Below are 20720 nucleotides of genomic sequence, written 5' to 3'. Positions count from 1 at the left end.
TGACTGATTTGATGATTGTCCTTCTGCTTAGTAATAAAACATTTAGACACTTATCTGATATGCTAAATAAATGTCTCGAGCACTGTGTGCAGTGTACGATTTGTCAATTGAGTCGACATGTGCAATCATTAGTCCAAACAGTTGCAAAACGTTCTAAAACGAGTTTCTATTGGACAAATTTAGGAATGTCATTCCCCGTTAGTTACGGTTGCTTGCGTTAAACGTTTTGTAACAATCGGCTAATGAATGCACCCCATGTTTGCTTTTGACGGTGTACGGTTTGGCCTTTCCGAGCTACCATACAGAAAAAAAACATCCCTGACAAGCAGCTGTTGCTACAATGTTACAGAATTCCCACGTGCGCAAATCAATCTGTGGTCACTTTGTGATAGTTTGACTAATCGTCAGTGAAATTGTGACAATTTTCTGCATCTTCGACTAGAGGACAATGGAGGCCGTTATTACGATTAATCCCGGTAAATGATTGCTGCGTGTTTAGTGTAAAGTCACTAATGCTAACGCATGCCAATGGATGGTAGCCTAGCCGTTATGAAGTTGCGATTTACATTACCCTTTCTTCAAAACGGTCATTTCATCAAGCATGTGAATTGTTTTCTGTTTAGGGGCCACGAAATGGGACATCAGAGAGAAAGTTTGGGATTACATTGAAGCTAAGAATCTTGCAAACTTTCCAAGGCCTGTGCACAACAGAATCCCCAATTTTAAGGTAGGGCATTTCTGGAGGTTCCGTGTACTGCAATTTGATTGAATTATTCCTAAAGCTAACCCTCTTAGTATTTGTCAAAATAGGTTTGAACCCTCTTGTCAGTAGTTTCAATTTGCATTTTGCATGTGCTGCTGGTAAGGTCCCATATAGCCATTTTGAAAAGTATTGTAAAATGTTCATTGTGCGCTCTCCACAGCCATTGGTCTGCACTAATAAATGTCTCTAGCTAGCCTTACCTAAACATCAGACTGCTGCCATGGTTACTCCATGACACCAGTCTGAAAGTAGCTGTAGAAAAGACTCCGTAGTCTCTTCAAGACAATGTTGAAGAAAATAATATTTACACTTTACCGGTTGTACATGCTGTTGCTCCTTTTGGCTGTCGGAGGTTGTACATGCTGTTGTTCCTTTTGGCTGTAGGAGGTTGTACATGCTGTTGTTCCTTTTGGCTGTCGGAGGTTGAGATCAGGTATCAACAGGAATGTGTTGTTTACTCGACTTTTTGCACAGTATGTTAGCAATAGCCGAATGCATTGGTATTTATTAGGGATCCCCATTAGCTTCTGCCAAGGCAGCAGCTACTCTTCCTGGGGTCCAAACACATTAAGGCACTTACATCACACACAAAACAAAAGATAAAACAATACATTATTTTTAAAACTAGGCAAGTCAGTTAAGAACAAGTTCTTATTTATAATGATGGCCTACCAAAAGGCAAAAGGTCTCCTGCGGAGATGGGGGCTGGAATAAAAAAACACACATCAAGACACGAGACAACACTACATAAAGAGAGACCTCAAGAGATGTGTTGCTGGCTTGTCCACATAGCAAGCCAGCAACACATGACAACACAGCATGGTAGCAACACATGGTAGGTAGCAGCACAAAACATGATACAAACATTATTGGGCACAGACAACAGCACAAAGGGCAAGAAGGTAGAGACAATAATACATCACACAAAGAAGCCATAACTGCCAGTGAGTGTCCATGATTGAGTCTTTGAATTAAGAGATTGAGATAAAACTGTCCAGTTTGAGTGTTTGCAGCTCGTTCCAGTCGCTAGCTGCAGCGAACTGAAAATATGAGCAACCCAGGGATGTGTGTGTTTCGGGGGCATTTAACAGAATGTGACTGGCAGAACAGGTGGAGGATGAGGGCTACAGTAGATATCTCAGATGAAGGGGTGATGCCTAAGAGGGTTTTATATAAAATTATTACACCACGACATATCTACAATACAAAATGTATAATTATTTTTCTCAGCCAGTCATCCCTCATTTGTGTAAGTGCTGTGCTTGTTGAATGTCATTCCCTATAATCTTGCTGAAAGTATGCTGTCAATTGTTTCCTGTAAAATAGCATTGTATCTGGGCTGATTGGTTGGCTGTTTGAGCCAGTAAGTGGGCTTTACTATTCTTGGGTAGCTGAATTACTTTTGCTTCCATCCAGGAGGAGTGGCAACAGTGTCCGCTATTATCCTCATTCATTTTCCATCCTAGTTGTCAAACGCCGGTGGCTTGTCATTGTTGATAGACAACAATACATTTTTCACCTCTTCCACACTCACTTTACAGAAGTGAAAATTACAAATAAAATCAAAGTTTATTTGTCACGTGCGCTGAATACAACAGGTGTAAACCTTACAGTGAATTGCTTACTTACAGGCTCTAACCAATAGTGCAAAAAAGGTATTAGGTGAACAATAGGTAGGTAAAGAAATAAAACAACAGTAAAAAGACTGGCTATATACAGTAGCGAGGCTATAAAAGTAGCGAGGCTACATACAGACACCGGTTAGTGAAGCTGATTGAGGTAGTATGTACATGTAGATATGGTTAAAGTGACTATGCATATTTGATGAACAGAGAGTAGCAGTAGCGTAAAAGAGGGGTTGGCGGGTGGCGGGACACAATGCAGATAGCCCGGTTAGCCAATGTGGTTGGTCGGCCCAATTGAGGAAGTATGTACATGAATGTATAGTTAAGGTGACTATGCATACAGTGGGGCAAAAAAGTATTTAGTCAGCCACCAATTGTGCAAGTTCTCCCACTTAAAAATATGAGAGGCCTCTAATTTTCATCATAGGTAGACTTCAACTATGAAAGACAAAAGGGGGGGGGGGAATCCAGATAATCACATTGTAGGATTTTTAATGAATTTATTTGCAAATTATGGTGGAAAATAAGTATTTGGTCACCTACAAACAAGCAAGATTTCTGGCTCTCACAGACCTGTAACCTCTTCTTAAGGAGGCTCCTCTGTCCTCCACTCGTTACCTGTATTAATGGCACCTGTTTGAGCTTGTTATCAGTATAAAAGACACCTGTCCACAACCTCAAACAGTCACACTCCAAACTCCACTATGGCCAAGACCAAAGAGCTGTCAAAGAACACCAGAAACAAAATTGTAGACCTGCACCAGGCTGGGAAGACTGAATCTGCAATAGGTAAGCAGCTTGGTTTGAAGAAATCAACTGTGGGAGCAATTATTAGGAAATGGAAGACATATAAGACCACTGATAATCTCCCTCGATCTGGGGCTCCACGCAAGATCTCACCCCGTGGGGTCAAAATGATCACAAGAACGGTGAGTAAAAATCCCAGAACCACACGGGGGGACCTAGTGAATGACCTGCAGAGAGCTGGGACCAAAGTAACAAAGCCTACCATCAGTAACGCACTACGCCGCCAGGGACTCAAATCCTGCAGTGCGAGATGTGTCCCCCTGCTTAAGCCAGTACATGTCCAGGCGCATCTGAAGTTTGCTAGAGAGCATTTGGATGATCCAGAAGAAGATTGGGAGAATGTCATATGGTCAGATGAAACCAAAATATAACTTTTTGGTAAAATCTCAACTCGTTGTGTTTGGAGGACAAAGAATGCTGAGTTGCATCCAAAGAACACCATACCTACTGTGAAGCATGGGGGTGGAAACATCATGCTTTGGGGCTGTTTTTCTGCAAAGGGACCAGGACGACTGGTCCGTGTAAAGGAAAGAATGAATGGGGCCATGTATCGTGAGATTTTGAGTGACAACCTCCTTCCATCAGCAAGGGCATTGAAGATTAAATGTGGCTGGGTCTTTTAACATGACAATGATCCCAAACACACAGCCTGGGCAACGAAGGAGTGGCTTCGTAAGAAGCATTTCAAGGTCATGGAGTGGCCTAGCCAGTCTCCAGATCTCAACCCCATAGAAAATCTTTGGAGGGAGTTGAAAGTCCGTGTTGCCCAGCAACAGCCCCAAAACATCACTGCGCTAGAGGAGATCTGCATGGAGGAATGGGCCAAAATACCAGCAACAGTGTGTGAAAACCTTGTGAAGACTTACCGAAAATGTTTGACCTCTGTCATTGCCAACAAAGGGTATGTAACAAAGTCTTGAGATAAACTTTTGTTATTGACCAAATACTTATTTTCTACCATAATTTGCAAATAAATTCATAAAAAATCCTACAATGTGATTATCTGAATTTACCCCCCCCCCCCTTTTGTCTTTCATAGTTGAAGTGTACCTATGCTATGATGAAAATTACAGGCCTCAACTTTTTAAGTGGGAGAACTTGCACAACTGGTGGCTGACTAAATACTTTTTTGCCCAACTGTATATGATAAACAGAGGGTAGCAGCAGCGTAAAAAGAGGGGTTGGGGGAGGCACACAATGCAAATAGTCCGGGTAGCCATACCTGTTCAGGAATCTTATGGCTTGGGGGTAAAAACTGTTGAGAAGCCTTTTTGTCCGAGACTTGGCATGCCGGTACTGCTTGCCATGCGGTCGTAGAGAGAACAGTCTATTACTGGGGCGGCTAGGGTCTTTGAACATTTTTAGGGCCTTCGTCTGACACCACCTGGTATAGTGGTCCTGGATGGCAGGCAGCTTAGCCCCAGTGATGTACTCGGCCGTACGCACTACCCTCTGTAGTGCCTTGCGGTCAGAGGCCGAGCAGTTGCCGTACCAGGCAGTGATGCAACCAGTGCTCTCGGTGTTGTAGATGTAGAACCTTTTGAGGATCTCAGGACCCATGCCAAATCTTTTTAGTTTCCCGAGGGGGAATAGGCTTTGTCGTGCCCTCTTCACGACTGTCTTGGTGTGTTTGGACCATTCTAGTTTGTTGTTAATGTAGACACCAATGAACTTAAAGCTCTCAACTTGCTACACTATTGCCCCGTTGATGAGAATGGGGGCGTGCTCGGTCCTCCTTTTCCCGTAGTCCACAATAATCTCCTAAATCTTGGTTACGTTGAGGGATAGGTTGTTATTCTGGCACCACCTGGCCAGGTCTGACTTCCTCCCTTTTGGCTTTTTTGTCGTTGTCGGTGATCAGACCTACCACTGTTGTGTCGTCTGTAAACTTAATGATAGTGTTGGAGACGTGCCTGGCCATGCAGTCGTGGGTGAACAAGGGAGTACAGGAGGGGACTGAGCACGCACCCCTGGGGAGCGCCAGTGTTGAGGATCAGCGTGACAGATGTGTTGCTACCTACCCTCACCACCTGGGGGCGACCCGTCAGGAAGTCCAGGATCCAGTTGCAGAGGGAGGTGTTTAGTCCCAGGATCCTTAGTTTAGTGATGAGCTTTGAGGGTACTATGGTGTTGAATGCTGAGCTGTCGTCAATGAATAGCATTCTCACGTAAGTGTTCCTTTTGTCCAGGTGGGAAAGGGCAGTGTGGAGTGCAATAGAGATTAGAGGTCGACCGATTAATCGGAATGACCGATTAATTAGGGCCGATTTCAAGTTTTCATAATAATCGGAAATCGGTATTTTTGGACGCCTATTTTTTAAAATATTTTTTTATATATACCTTTATTTAACTAGGCAAGTCCGTTAACACATTCTTATTTTCAATGGCGGCCTAGGAACGGTGGGTTAACTGCCTCGTTCAGGGTCAGAACGACAGATTTTCACCATGTCAGCTCGGGGGATCCAATCTTGCAACCTTACAGTTAACTAGTCCAACGCAATAACGACCTGCCTCTCTCTCGTTGCATTCCACAAGGAGACTGCCTGTTACATGAATGTAGTAAGCCAAGGTAAGTTGCTAGCTAGCATAAATCTTATCTTATAAAAAACAATCATAATCACTAGTTAACTACACATGGTTGATGATATTATCTAGCGTGTCCTGCGTTGCATATAATCTGAATGAGCATACAAGTATCTAAGTTTCTGACTGATTGGTGGTAGGCAGAAGCAGGCGCGTAAACATTCATTCAAACATCACTTTTGTGCATTTTGCCAGCAGCTCTTCGTTGTGTGTCAAGCATTGCACTGTTTATGACTTCAAGCCTGTCAACTCCCGAGATGAGGCTGGTGAAATGGCTAGCGAGTTAGCGCACACTAATAGCATTTCAAATGTCACTCGCTCTGAGCCCTTGCTCTGCATGGGTAATGCTGCTTCGATGGTGGCTGTTGTCGTTGTGTTGCTGGTTCGAGCCCAGGGAGGAGCGAGGAGAGGGACGGAAGCTATACTGTTACACTGGCAATACTAAAGTGCCTATAAGAACATTCAATAGTCAAAGGTTAATGAAATACAAGTGGTATAGAGGGAAATATTCCTATAATTCCTATAACTACAACCTAAAACGTCTTACCTGGGAATATTGAAGACTCATGTTAAAAGGAACCACTAGCTTTCATATGTTGTCATGTTCTGAGCAAGGAACTGAAACGTTAGCTTTCTTACATAGCACAAATTGCACTTTTACTCCTCCAACACTTTGTTTTTGCATTACTTAAACAAAAATGGCGGGAAACGGGGGACCCCATTGAAAAGCGCTTCGCCCTTCTTTCAGTTTGAATGTTTTTTTCCCTTCTCTTCTTCTGCTAGCTAGCTAACATGCATCAGTGTTGCTTGCCTTGAAGCAAGCATAGAAGTGATTTAGCTCGTCTGGTAGGTTCATGTCACTGGGCAGCTCGCGGCTGTGCTTCCCTTTGTAGTCTGTAATAGTTTGCAAGCCCCGCCACATAAGACAAGCGTCGGAGCTGGTGTAGTATGATTCAATGTTAGCCCTGTATTGACACTTTGCGTGTTTGGTGGTTCGTCGCAGGGCATAGCAGGATTTCTTGTAAGCTTCCGGGTTAGAGTCCCGCACCTTGAAAGCGGCAGCTCTACCCTTTAGCTCAGTGCAAGTGTTGCCTGTAATCCATGGCTTCTGTTTGGGGGATGTACGTACAGTCACTGTGGGGACGACGTCCTCGATGCACTTATTGATAAAGCCAGTGACTGATGTGGTGTACTCCTCAAGGCCATCGGAAGAATCCCGGAACATGTTCCAGTCTGTGATTAGCAAAACAGTCCTGTAGTTTAGCATCTGCTTCATCTGACCACTTTTTTTATAGAACGAGTCACGGGTGCTTCCTGCTTTAATTTTAGCTTGTAAGCAAGAATCAGGAGGATAGAGTTGTGTTCGGATTTACCAAATTGAGGGCGAGGGAGAGCTTTGTCCGCATCTCTGTGTGGAGTAAAGGTGAATTTTTTCCCTCTGGTTGCACATTTAACATGTTGATGGAAATTTGGTAGAACTGATTTAAGTTTCCCTGCGTTAAAGTCTCTGGCCACTAGGAGCGCCGCCTCTGGGTGAGTGGTTTCTGGTTGCTTATTTCCTTATACAGATGACTGAATGCAGTCTTAGTGCCAGCATCTGTCTGTGGTGGTAAATAAACAGCCACGAAAGTATAGCTGAAAACTCTTGGCAAGTAGTGTGGCCTGCAATTTATCACAATATACTCTACTTCAGACGAGCAAAATCTAGAGACTTCCTTGGATTTCGTGCACCAGCTGCTGTTTACAAATATGCACAGACCCCCTCCCCCGCCTTACTGGAATGTGCTGTTCTATCTTGCCAGTGCAGCGTATATATCCCGCTAGCTGAATATCCATGTCGTCGTTCAGCTACGATTCCGTGAGGGACATTACAGTATTTGATGTCCCGTTGGTAGGATATTCGTGATCGTACCTCGTCTAGTTTATTGTCCAATGATTGCACGTTGGTGAGTAGTATTGACGGTAATCTCAGCTTTCCCACTCGCCTTTTCCGGGTCCTGACCAGACACCCGGCTCTTTGTCCTCTCTACCTGCGTCGCTTCCTCTTGCAAATAACGTGGATGTCGGCCCTGCCGGATGTTTGGAGAATGTCTTGCATGTTGAAGAAAAACTCTTCATCTAATCCGAGGTGAGTGATCGCTGTCCTGATATCCAGAAGCTCTTTTTTGCCGTAAGATACGGTTGCAGAAACATTATGTACAAAATAAGTTATAAATAATGTGAAAAAAACACATCATAGCGCAATTGGTTGGGCGCCAGTAAAACTGCTGCCATTTCTTCTGGCACCAATGCTTGTCTTTCATAATTTGGTCAGTTGTACTTGGATGTGAAGCATTTGCTAATCTTGCCACTGAAAAAAAAAGTTGGCAATATCAGTGGGTTTTGTGATGAATGAGCCATCTGATTCAATGAAGGATGGAGCCGAGTGTACCTTTCTGCCCCAATTTTCGTTTAAGGTGCTTCAAAGCTTTTTACCATCATTTTTTGTTTCATAGTGTAGTTCCTCCTTTTAATTCTGTTTAGTCACATAATTTCTAAATGTTCATTATGTTTGCTGATCGGTTGTGCTGCCAGACCTATTTGCCATACCTTCAGTCAACTCAAGCACGCTTTCTCACAATTATCTGTAAGTGTTTGTCGTTGGTTACGCTCTGCCATATTGTACAAGTGTTTTGTCACGTGCAAATTGCATCAGTATTGAAAATACAAACAATATACAGACGACTAGCACACGGAAGGTCAGGTTGATACCGCTACTCTGTAGATGTTTTGTCACACATTCCTACCTGAAAAGGACCAACCAGACAGACAACCGGTATGTAGAGTTGTGAGAGGAAGCTTTCCTGATCCAAATGCTCATTTCTGCCGAAGTAGAATTCTATGCAATTAAACTTGGGTTCTTCAGGCTATAGCTAGCCGAACTACCTTATTAGATATGTCATATTGTAAGCTAGTAGCTATCATAGTTCCTTTGTCTTTGACCTGTTTTAAAATCTATTTTAGTCAAGTCTACTGGTCAAAGTGGGGCTAAGTCTACTGGTCAAAATAGGTTAACAGTGGCACACACATGCTTTTGAACCCTTTGTCCTTTGTGTGTGTGTGTGTGTGCGTGCTTGTCTTGCTGTATGTGGTTGTCTATGCGGTCAGGGTGCGGTCCCGGCCTGTGACCGTCTCTCAGCCCTGCAGGAGTTCAAGTCCAGCCAGACGGTCAAAGTGAACCCAGACCGACCCCAGCAGCAGGCACGCTACATCACCCTGGATGTAAGTGTGCACTCGCATCCTCTCTCCTTACCCCCTCTCCCCCTCTCTGCCCCCAGGGTGCCCACACTGCCTGCGCCAAGGTGTCGGAGCTGCAGGTATTCAATGAGACTGACGAGGTGAAAGTGGACCCTGACAAGCCGCTGGAGGGGGCGAGGCTGGCCGTGCTGCAGGTAGCCCTGGGTCACAGGCCGCCATGAGCCTGGGCCATTGGTTCAGTAGTGTTGTCTCATCATCAGATCATAACCATGGAGTGCTGGAATTAGGTTATTTGTATTAGATGCCCTTTACTCATCTGTCTATGGTTTATATTCTCTTATCTTACTAAACTCTGGCCTTTGGCTTCCAGGCGAGGAAAACCCTGCTGGTGCCGACCCCTCGCCTTCGCACAGGACTCTTCAATAAGATTGTCCCGCCTGAGGGAGCAAGCAAAGAAGAACTGAGAGTGTGCTCCACCTCGCAGGCGAGTCAGTCCCTTCTCACTACTGCTGAGTAATTAAATGAAATGTCAGTTCTTCTTTTGTTTTTTTAAACAACTAATTGACTTCAGTTAAATTATTTGAATTCCATTTCGTTCTTTTTTCTTTCTTTCTGTGAGCTCATTGCGCTGTAGTTTCTCTAGAGATGAATCAGATCCAGCCCGAACTGTGCGATGTTGTAGTTTCTCGAGAGATTAATCAGATCCAGCACGAACTGTGCGATGTTGTAGTTTCTCTAGAGATGAATCAGATCCAGCACGAACTGTGCGTTGTTGTAGTTTCTCTAGAGATTAATCAGATCCAGCACGAACTGTGCGATGTTGTATTTTCTCTAGAGATGAATCAGATCCAGCACGAACTGTGCGAGGTTGTAGTTTCTCTAGAGATTAATCAGATCCAGCACGAACTGTGCGATGTTGTAGTTTCTCTAGAGATGAATCAGATCCAGCACGAACTGTGCGTTGTTGTAGTTTCTCTAGAGATTAATCAGATCCAGCACGAACTGTATGTTGTAGTTTCTCTAGAGATGAATCAGATCCAGCACGAACTGTGCGAGGTTGTAGTTTCTCTAGAGATTAATCAGATCCAGCACGAACTGTGCGATGTTGTAGTTTCTCTAGAGATGAATCAGATCCAGCCCGAACTGTGCGATGTTGTAGTTTCTCTAGAGATGAATCAGATCCAGCACGAACTGTGCGATCAAGAGGGGATACATAGAGAGCAGTTGCTTTGTGCTTTATTGACTTTGAAGACCTACTGAGATAGTGATATAGGCAGCAGCTCTATGGTGATGAGAGGATGACTTGGAATTAAATAATAAAGTAATCAAATATAATATACACAACTGAAAATGTTTAATTAAAGTCATGTGAACTGCTGGTTAATAAGTGATAAGCAGTCACTAACACCATGGGACTTTTATTAGTTGTATTCTGTTACAGCATTCAACGCACATAATGCATAGGGCATTTCATGTTTGTTTTTTGTGTGGTAATTTTGAATTAATAAACTGAACCAACCTCAAAAAGCACTAATTGCTCAACACTACTTCTCACCCAACACCCACCCCGACGGCGCACTACCTATCCCACTCCATCCAGCCCCAGTGCACATGGATTCAATATATCACTTTACCTCCTTCATTCACCACTTCCCATTCATTATCCCCATAAACGTGCTGTCATTCTGTACAACTTGGTGAATCCACCATAGAAGACCAAATGCTTTGTTCCCAGACTAGTTGGAGTGTCAGGTTTCAAATGTAAAATGTTTGAATCCTATGTTTCTTGTGATCTGGTGCACCTGTTCTCAATTTTTTCTTTTACTTTTTTCTTCTTTCTTTCTTTTCTTTGTTTCTTCACCAGGGAGTGAAGGAGTTCAGTGTCCCTGTGGGTCTGGATTCCAAGGTTCAGGTGGATCTTCTGGTGGTTGGCTCTGTGGCCGTGTCTGAGAAAGGTGAGAACTCTATGGGCAGTGGACACCTACCCTGGTCCAGGAAAGTTCTGGCTCAGCACCAACACCCATACTGTTAGGATTCATCTCGTCTCTCCTTTCTCCTCAGGTTACCGGATAGGTAAAGGAGAGGGCTTTGCTGACATGGAGTATGCCATGATGCTCTGCATGGGGGCTGTGACCCAATCCACTGTGGTGGTTACCATTGTCCATGACTGCCAGGTTAGCCTGTTATCCCACAACATGAAGTCACACACTGTGTTTGGTCTTAACCTGAATAAGTGTTGCTTCATGCTCCAGATTCCTATTATTTTGCCATATGTATCTGTGCTTGATGTCTGTGTATTTCTGCAGGTTGTTGACATCCCAGAGGATCTGATTGAGAGCCATGACATCACTGTGGACTACATCCTCACCCCGACCAGAGTCATCAAGACAGACTGCCAACGCCCCAAGCCCCAGGGCATCATCTGGACTAAGGTACAACACTAAATCTCACCCAGTTTACTGTCGCTCAATATGATTCATTCCATTGCCTATGCAGTTGTTCTAACTACTGTTGCTGCTGCTAGCTACAGCTGCTGGTTTTACTCATACGACTTCTATTAGTTGCTGTATGTTGCTGAGTGGCTGAAACCTCAATGATTTGAGCTAGAAAACAGCTTTCAAAATGAGGCTAAAGTTGCGCCCATCTTCTGTAGTTTTCCAGTGACTTTTGGCTGCACCTCAAACCGTGTTACTTGAGCTTTGTTTGCTCACCTTCCCGTTGAAGTATACCCATTACACACACATGCGCACACACACGTGCTACCTCTGGGGTCCCTTAAGACAGCCATGCCTGTCCTGAGGACCCACGCTGACCTCGTAGACAGGAAGGCCATGTCTGTTCATCAAAGGCCTTTCCACTGGGCCAGCCTGGCTGTGTAGGGCCCAGTTAAAGAGAGGGCACCGGGGCCAAGGTAAAAACAATAGACCATTATATCCTGTACAGGCGCAGCGGCCATCACAGCCTAAGCAGACACGCTCTGCCCTGGGAAATCAGAGAGCTGTCTTTATATAGCTTACTAGGGAAGTGGAATATCCCCCCCACAATAAAGATGATGCGGTCAGAGAGGTTATCAGCACTCCTGAAGACTGTCAGTCTGTTTCCTCTGCATTCATGTACTGTAAGCATGGATGTGTTGTTATGGAGTACTGTTGTGTTGGTTGTTGTGCCCTTTGAGGTTTGTCGAGTAGTCTAGTCATGCATGGGTTTTGGTGTAGTTCATAAGCTATCTAGCATGCTCTGAACATTTGCATGGTCACCTAGAACGGCATGAGCAGGCACCAAACATCAGCTTTCTTGATTGTTTATACCCCATCACTTTACTAAACTCCATTCTTCTTGGCATGACCCAGAGCTGGGCTGCCCTTAACCCAGTGCCTTTACTGGCCTTGAGCAGCCCTGCTGTGATATGACCTTGAGCAGCCCTGAGCCTGTCCTGTTGTATACCTGCAGCTGAACGCTGAGATGCTGGAGAAGATCCCTGTGCTGAAGAAGCTCCGGGCCTTGGAGGAGGAGCAAGGGAAGGACGTGACCCTGGGGACCCACCCTTCCCCGCAGCCCAGGGAGAGGGCCAGGAGGGAGCCCCGGAGGGACAGAGAGCCCAGGTCAGAGGGTGATAGACCCCGGCGTGAGCCCAGGCGCAGGCCTAGACGGAACACCCAAGAGGACTCTGAGAGGGACCCCAACGGGGAGTCCAGGGAGGAGACTGAGCAGAAACCCAGACGACGCCCACCAAGAGTGAGGAGGGAGGGGGACAGAGAGGGGGGTAGGGATGGTGACGGGGAGGGAGGTCAGGAGGGAGGCAGAGAGGGCGGTAGGAAGGTCAGGGGATTCCGCAATGGGGGCTTCCGTGAGGGGGGCAGAGATGGAAGTAGGGGGAGAGGCAGAGGAGGAGGCCGGGAGGGGGCCAGGGGGAGGGGAAGAGAGGGGGACAGGGATGGGGTCAGGCAAGAGGGCAGGGAGGAAGGTGGCGAGCCCCATGAGCGCAGGCCCCCCTTAACCGTGACCACAGTGTACCTGGGGGGCATCCCTGCCGGGCTGCGTGTCAGCGAGCTGAAGACTGCTCTCCGGGAGAGGGAGGCAGCCCCCATCCGTCTCACGTGGCAGGGTGCTCAGCACCGGGCCTTCCTGGACTACTTAGACCCCCAGGCTGCAGACCAGGCCCTGGCCGCCCTGGAGGGGCTCTCCCTGAACGGCCACGACCTGCAGGCTGAGCTGGCCAAGAGCCAGAGGGGAGGCAGGAGGCCAGGTCCAAGCAACCGGAGGTCCAGACCAAATACAGGCCCCAAAAATACAGCTAGAGAAAGTAGAGGGAGTATGAGTGAAGCAGAGGCAGATTCCCCCAAGCAGGAGCTCAACCATAACGAGTAACTGCCTGCTTCTACATCCATAACAGAAGCCAAGCCAGCAGAAAGAAAAGGCTGTGTTTCATGAAAGGGAAGGATGATACCTTCACTGTACCAATGTGAAGTGTGAAAATATGTTTAATGCCTTAAGCAGAGTTTGGTTTGTCGTTATGGTTTTTAGTGTTGGTATTGATAACACGTAACCCTATTTACGTTTGAAATGTTATTATACAGAAGTTTCATCCACACTGGCAGGCCTGTCTGTCAGTCACAAAGGAAGGAGAGGTTGGAGGTTTCCCTGTTAGTCTCTTTGTGCAGGGGCAATGTTTAATGCCCTACATGTAATGCCATCGAAATTCACAGGATATTTTGTGTACTAAATAAACCATACTTTGAGTTCATAGTTTTAACCATTTTTGTCTTCTTTATAACTCAAAACCCAGGACTAATCAACCTATGACTGTCAAATGATGACCTGTGTACATTCCACACACCGCTAGTCTGTCAGTACTGTGTGTTCCTATTGTAAGTTATCCTACTGACGAACAATCTGAGGAAAATATTAACCTAAAGCTAAAACAGATGAGGGAAATAGTATAGCAAGATGGATGGTGAGCTGGTGTGTTAACCCTTCATCAAGTGTCCTATCCTCTCATGGTACCTTGTTTGTCTTTTGTATTGGGCTGTTTTCCAGCGTTCCTCTCGCTAATGGCATAACACATGGTATAGCCTATCAGATGGCCTGACAAGTCCAATTAGTCTGAGGGTGGTATGTGGGGAGCAGGAGTTAAGAGGACTAGCTGTAGTATACTGGATGTGCTAACCTCTGAGCTATCTATTGCTAAAGACACAGTACCTCTGGAAGTGATATGTTGTATAACCAGCAGGTAAACATTATGGCTGGCATGACATGTCTGATGGCTTACCTAATTTGGCCAACGCTTGAGGTTCTATCTGCAGCTACCTGCAGTGCCCTAACCCTGTGACAACCTGTGTGCATCTGGTTGGCCTAACAGTGACTTATAGCTGCTGTGCTAATGCTTGGCCAAAGATGTCCTACAGTTCAGAGTAGTTTAGACATGCTATGTGCTTGTCCCTCAGCCTGTCTGCCTCTCCAGACCAGAACCTAGGCAGGCAGGCAGGTTTTTTATGGAGCTGTCATCCAGCCCAGGCCGGGGAACAGCTGTGGAGCCCCAGCAGGAATCTCAGCCCTGTAGAGGTGCTGCGCCCCGGCTCACGTCATCAGCATGCTAATGTGTGGTCCCTCCGCTGCAGTGTGGAGCGACTGGGCCTGCTGCCCCTGTGCTCTGCTCATACAAGGGAATTTCACTGGAGTTCAGAGAGTGGTCACCACCTTGTGAGATAACACAGCTCCATACATACATAGTCACACACAGCCTCACACACAAACGCCAACATATACACAGCAAGGCATGGGGCCCAATGTGAGAATGTCACTGAGAATAAGCTATTATAACAATACTTCACTTCCAAAACCATCAAGTTTTGTTATTACTGTATTTGTCCTTGTAGGTAAAAACGTTATAGTGCAGCTAAAGTTGTTACTTTAATTAAAATAGGAACACTAACATCAAGTTGAAGTGACTAATGAAATGCAGAATATAATGTGTGTCATTTAATTTGTTCCTTTGCAATTTAAGCATTTGTTCAGACACTGATATAATAGGGCTACTTCTAGAATGATTAGGCCTAAATATGTTCTTATACTAATGGTTTAAACAGTACATTTGAACAGGCAGTATTTCAATATTATAGTCACAACGTTTTGATCGTGAATGCAACATTTGTTGTATTGTTTCATTCGAATATGTTTTACTTAACTCGTTCTAGTATAGTGTTGAAGTGCTCTTTATAGCTTGAGACACTTAGTAATTAAGGAAATTATTTGGGAATTAAGTCAAATTGAAGCTACAGATTTCAAGTCGGATTCGGTGCTGAAACAAGTCTGCGTTCTGTCCAATATGACATTTCCAAAGTAACAAATTTAAAGATTGCATCAACATGTCATGTGAAAATGGCATTTCAGATTGTAAATGTCTTCTGCAGTCTAGCCTTTAGATTCATACAATGGAAATAAAACCACGGTGTCTTATGCACGAGAAATGCTTAGGCCTATATTATTTTGTCTTTATACTGATTTAATCCTTGTGTGATTTGCTATGTATTTGGGGGGGGGGGCAGATGTCATGCAATGTAGCGCTAAGTAGGAAAGGCATATAAGCGTCTACAGCAACAAACAAACCAGATAATGTCATGTTTTATCAGTGAGAATAAGCCCATAATCTCAAGGTTGAAAACAATACATAACCCACACAAAATAATAAACTCCCGTTTAAATGTTATTTAGCAATGGCTATACTTGCTACATCCTATATATATATTCCAGTAAAAACAACCTCACATCCAGAATGCTGTATTTGAGAAAAGGCTGTCTGTGAGCCCGTTGTGCCTTTGTAAGAGAAGGATAAATGTTTCTCGGCGGTGGGCACGCGTTTTCCTCCCTCTTTGAAACCGAATCCGAGGCGAATTCGCCATCCCCCGTAACTGCTGGCTTTGATTAGTTAGGGGTTAATTACAACATACACTCCGATTACACAGTTCTACATTGGACAGGAGTGTTCGACATCCAACAGATATGTCTTATTTTATATCCAACCATGGGCTATTGTGGTGTTAGCTAATTTCTTTAACATGGGCGTCCTTAAGCTAATGGATGTAGCCTATACTAATGAATTGTGTTCACCTATAGGCCTATTATTGTCTAAACCTCAATCAATTCCTAAATATGTGGCCTATTTTCACATGAAAATATTTGGTTGATTGAATGAATTAAGGACTTATGACGAATAGTTTTTGAATTTGAAGACAACTAAAATAGAACATCCCCAAAAATATTTAAAGGCCTTCCTGTTGCACCACACAGTGGAATAGACGGAACTGTATCTGCATGTGTAATTTTCCCCCAAAAAATGATTAACTGGGGGGGGGGGGAGCATTCGAGAAGTGTCAAAATAATGGAAACAGAAATAATTGTATAGGTGTTTCAGCCAGTTAAACTGCATGCCAATACGTTTAATTGTATACAGATCGTGTGTAGTAATATACTGACTAATCTAAAGACACTCGAGTATGCCAATACTCAGCATAACATCATTTACAATTTATACAGTGCTGAAAAATAACGGGTGTCTACACGGATATATACACCTAAATAGACATGTAACTAACAGTGCTTACATCTATATCTTCAATTTCCGTTTTAGAACAAATAAGAACGCGTCATGGCAAATATTGCCAATAAAGCATACTTCAACATTGTGGCTATAAGTGTACAATTAAAAATATGCACAGAATAAATAAGAAGTTGCCCTTTGCTATTTAAAAAAAAGTGCCTTCATCCTTCCTTAATTCAGATCGTGTTGTTGTTGATTTAAAAATGTTAATGCATGGTGTAGCCTATAGCTTAGTTTAAACTTCTCAGAAAATCAAATACAAATCTAACTATCATTTCGATGGAGCCGAGTAGCCTAACCCGGATAAATGAGCAATGAAATTGTCCCCGCAGTATATCTTTTGAATGCATAACAAAAATAATACACATTATTGTACATTGTAAAATATTCTCAAGTGGTAGTCATCCGCCTGCAGAGTTATAGTACCAAGCGGCAGCTGGGGTTGAGATGCATAAGGTGAGTGTCGACCGGTCTCTGCTTTACCTCTTGTGTGGCACACAGACATTTCTTGAAAATAGCCCACAGCTTGGGCCTACACCACAAGGCTATTCTGTGATATTTCCACTCCATTTTTGGTTTCTGAGAGAGAAACATTGAAGTTTTAACAATCTGTATTTGCAGTATTTATGTCTCTGTACCAAATCCTTTTTTTGTATGTGAAAAGTAGTTTAGTTTATGGGTTCTCTGGCGTTACTGTTGCTTCTCTTACAGCGCGCTCCAGGGCCTGCCTTCTCTCCTACCTCCAAGGGTTGGGTTGCTCCCTCGTCTCAGCCCTGCAGCCGCTTTGGCTTTCTTGGCTCAAGTCAGTGATGTCCGTTATTCACTGTAAGGGCTGTCACATGACGCAGGGCTTGATGTCCTGGTAGGCAACCTGTTGGTGGTGATAGTAGGAACTGCTGCTGGGCGAATGCATCGTTGAGGACGTCATCGCGTTGAAGGAGAAGACGAACTCCTTCCGGTCACACATACTGGGAGACTGGGAATGGTACCGTGGAATACCTAAGAATACAGATACAAGAGTAAATAATATTTCAATTCGCATTATGCCATATAGCATGCCAACCCAATATGAATTTGTTGCTGTCAATTGGCAAACACAATATGGTTGTCTTTTTGAATGGGCTAGTAAGAACCACAAGTCGAGAAGGATATAGGCCAGCATTTTAAAGAAAAGGTGGTAGATGAGGGGAAAAGGACACCGCACACTGCTCTCGATAGTATCACTGATCTTTAATAAGCTTAAGTACCGGCCTCACAGGTACCCAATGATTTATGAAAACTTGCTCGATAGGTCTATGCCATTGTGGTTTTAAATTTGTTTAATACGTCTTATTTACACACGTTATTCGAATATTTATGTAATTCACATTGTTATATCTGGTAGCACTTGTTTGTCTTTCCTTCGCCTCCAACCCCTTTCGATGCGTGGAACGGATGTGGGTGGGGCTAGGTCTACATAAGGGTGCTATTATTTATTTATTTATTTTAACTCAAAAGCTCTGACGAAGGCCGTGAGGCCGATACGTAAGCTTATTAAAGATCAGTGAAACTATCAAGAGCAGTGTGCGGTGTCCTTTTCCCCTCATCTTGTCCAACTGTTACCATGCACCTGCAAAAATGATTGCTCAAAATTAATAAACTAGTATTGCCACTGGGTGATTGCATATAGCCCTAAATTATCCATCATCATCATAATACACATGTACCTTTATCTGTAGAAAGACAATGTAAAAAATAATAATAATAATAAAAATGCAAAAGTGACTGAGCTTTTTGATGTTGGACTAATTTGTTATTTATATGGTGAATTGTAATATTGTGCATTGCATTATTTAGCCTATATTGTAATATAATTATACTATGATATAAAAGTCGATTGAAGTAGGACTAGTATTGCCGAAATCTTTTCAGAATATTGTTAAAGAGGATAAATTCATCCTAAATTGCCTTTTCAAGAACAATTAATTGTAATTTGGGTAGATAACCTTTCATTTAATTTGGGAAAACCCTGGTCTGTCTACCCCGCTGATTGGAGCTGTAGTAGGGAACTGTTGAGGCAGAGAACCGTCTAATTGGCAGTGGCCTGCTCGCACGCAAATCCCGGAGGACTGGGTGCCTCGAGGGCTTCAGTTGGCTGGCTCCGGCTCGCGCTTGTTGTTTTTGTCTCTAGATTGGCACCAACACTTGTCCCAGAAGACGTGCCGTCCGCGTGCTTCCTTAAACCACCTCCAGGAATTTATATAGGAAAACAGAGTGATGGTTAAACCCGCTGTTGTCCCACTCCTTGGCCAGTTATATGAGGACAGGAAACTGAATTACTTAACCTCCTTGCTAGATAATTCGACGATGGTTTCTTGCGTCCATTTCCTTATTTCCAAGACAACAGAACCATTATTTTTACCAATATTGTCCGACAAAAACTGTGGCATATTGGAGTTGTTGTAGGCCTATGTAAAAATAAATGCACTGAGCATGCCCAGTCCCATTCTTTGCCCACTGAACTGATTGCAGTAGGTGACGGCTGCCTAAAGACCTTTGCATGTAGCTGGCCAGTATCAGTAATGTAATTAATCTTCGTTAAGTTTGTATCTGCTTTCTGTGAAACAATGCTCTCTCTATATGCCTATATATTTTCATTTTTCTTCACCTCGTTTATAATTTACTTTAGAAGTTTTGGATTTGGTTCAAATCAATTAGTGGGCTATAGCCTGGGCTATAGTGTTTATTTCGCACACATTTTAGGCTATTGGGTATGACTGACTGTAAAAGGCATGCGTAATCATTTGGCGATATTAGTTTACCTTGCAAATCCGTGTTACTGTGTCCGTTCTGATGAAGATTATATTGGTCTAGGGAATGCGTGGGTAAACTGGGCTGCAGCGGGTTCGCCCCGGGGTTGCAGGGAGACAGTGGCTGCTGCTTGATGTAAGAACCTCCGTTATTCAGAGAGGATGAAGGCGCTTGAGCCCAGGCCGAGCTTGAGTAGACGGGATGCGGCTCCATCACTCCCCCGCTGGTGAGGAGGGGCGAGCCTGAATTGTCGTGGTGGGGGTACTCGCCCCCCGTGGATCCTGTGCAGCTCCCCATGTAGGAATGTCCATTGTTAGCCGACAGGTGGGACATGGAGTGCCCGGACAGACCCATCCCCTCCATGTTGCCTGCCAAGTGTCCATTCATCATCCCAATCCCGCTGTCCAGAGACAAGCCGTTGGGCGGACAGGACAGGCCCCCGCCGCTCCCCTGGAAGTTATAGGACTCGGGGAGGTGGTTGAATCCTAGGCCGTTCATCATGCTGTACATGGGCTTCAACGCCTGGCATTTACGCCTGAAGCCCCGCGGCCTCCTGCGGAAGGATCCCTCCTCGAACATGAACTCACTGGCTGGGTCGATAGTCCAGTAGTGGCCCTTCCCGGGCCGTCCGAGCCCCTTGGGCAGCTTTATGAAGCACTCATTAAGGGACAAGTTGTGACGCACGGAATTCTTCCATCCTTGGTAAGAGCCTCTAAAAAATGGGAAGCGGCTCTGGAGGAACTGGTAAATTTCACTGAGCGTCAGGCGTTTGGTGGGAGAGCTCTGGATAGCCATGACTATCAGCGCAATGTAAGAGTATGGGGGTTTCTCCGGACGGCGGATCCCCGCGTTGGTCTTTTTGGTTTTGGTGGTGGAGGAGGCGGTCTCCATCACAGTGGTCTGTCCGTGGGGCTTCTCCGGGGCAGACATCGGGCTGCTCTGGGCAGGAGTCTGCGCTGGTGGCTGCTGGACCTCTGCCGTCATTAGTTAGACTATCAGCGCAATGACAAAAATGTTTGACAAAAATATCCACGTCCTCGTTTTGAAGTAGTACTACAAACTTCGTATAAATAATCAAATAAAAGTTTAAGATGGTTACCAATCTCAATGCTGTTGAGATTAGCGTTATTGCGCTCTTCCTTTTGGTGCCTAAATTCCTTAGCCAATGTGAACCCTGAAACCCGTAGCGAGTGTCCAAGAAATGGGGGAGAAACGGGAGCTACTTCAACTTCTGTCGGTGCGTCCGGAGGAGCTCGCCTTTTACTTATCCGTTGCCATCAGCGCCTTGCTAGCTCGAGCTCTTGACCATCAGGACGTC

General features: G+C 44.6%; 2 protein-coding genes across 3 annotated transcripts; one reads left to right on the top strand and one right to left on the bottom strand.

The window, feature by feature from the left end:
• Positions 1–304: 304 nt before the first annotated feature.
• Positions 305–13768, top strand: LOC135558508 (methenyltetrahydrofolate synthase domain-containing protein-like). 2 transcript variants are annotated; one of them, XM_064992364.1, is made up of 8 exons: positions 305–476; positions 624–727; positions 9096–9209; positions 9386–9499; positions 10880–10970; positions 11077–11189; positions 11322–11447; positions 12466–13768. In XM_064992364.1, exons 1-8 carry the CDS (start codon positions 449–451, stop codon positions 13381–13383), a joined length of 1608 nt encoding a protein of 535 aa, XP_064848436.1. In that variant the 5' UTR covers positions 305–448; the 3' UTR covers positions 13384–13768. The 2 variants fall into 2 exon arrangements, with proteins under 2 accessions (XP_064848436.1, XP_064848445.1); XM_064992373.1 differs by lacking the exon at positions 9096–9209 and adding an exon at positions 8926–9039.
• A 2638-nt stretch (positions 13769–16406) lies between these two features.
• On the bottom strand, positions 16407–20670 carry foxf1 (forkhead box F1). The gene is made up of 2 exons (XM_064992342.1): positions 19414–20670; positions 16407–17611 (listed from the first exon to the last, which is right to left on the bottom strand). The coding sequence occupies exons 1-2, from the start codon at positions 20384–20386 to the stop codon at positions 17448–17450; spliced, it is 1137 nt and encodes a 378-aa protein (XP_064848414.1). The 5' UTR covers positions 20387–20670; the 3' UTR covers positions 16407–17447.
• Positions 20671–20720: the final 50 nt, after the last annotated feature.

This window comes from Oncorhynchus masou, chromosome 2 (genome assembly GCF_036934945.1).
Source record: "Oncorhynchus masou masou isolate Uvic2021 chromosome 2, UVic_Omas_1.1, whole genome shotgun sequence".
Taxonomy (NCBI): Eukaryota; Metazoa; Chordata; class Actinopteri; order Salmoniformes; family Salmonidae; genus Oncorhynchus; species Oncorhynchus masou.
The sequence above is the reverse complement of the archived record's forward strand: the minus strand, read 5'-3'. Positions and strand labels throughout refer to the sequence as shown.

Coding starts and splice junctions, on each gene's coding strand:
- LOC135558508 (XM_064992364.1), top strand. CDS start 449: ATGGAGGCCGTTATTACGATTAATCCCG. Junction 9,210..9,385: donor CGAGGCTGGCCGTGCTGCAG/GTAGCCCTGGGT, acceptor TTTGGCTTCCAG/GCGAGGAAAACCCTGCTGGT. Junction 9,500..10,879: donor GAGTGTGCTCCACCTCGCAG/GCGAGTCAGTCC, acceptor TTTCTTCACCAG/GGAGTGAAGGAGTTCAGTGT.
- foxf1 (XM_064992342.1), bottom strand. CDS start 20,386: ATGACGGCAGAGGTCCAGCAGCCACCAGCGCAGACTCCTGCCCAGAGC. Junction 17,612..19,413: donor CAGTAACACGGATTTGCAAG/GTAAACTAATAT, acceptor CTGTATTCTTAG/GTATTCCACGGTACCATTCC.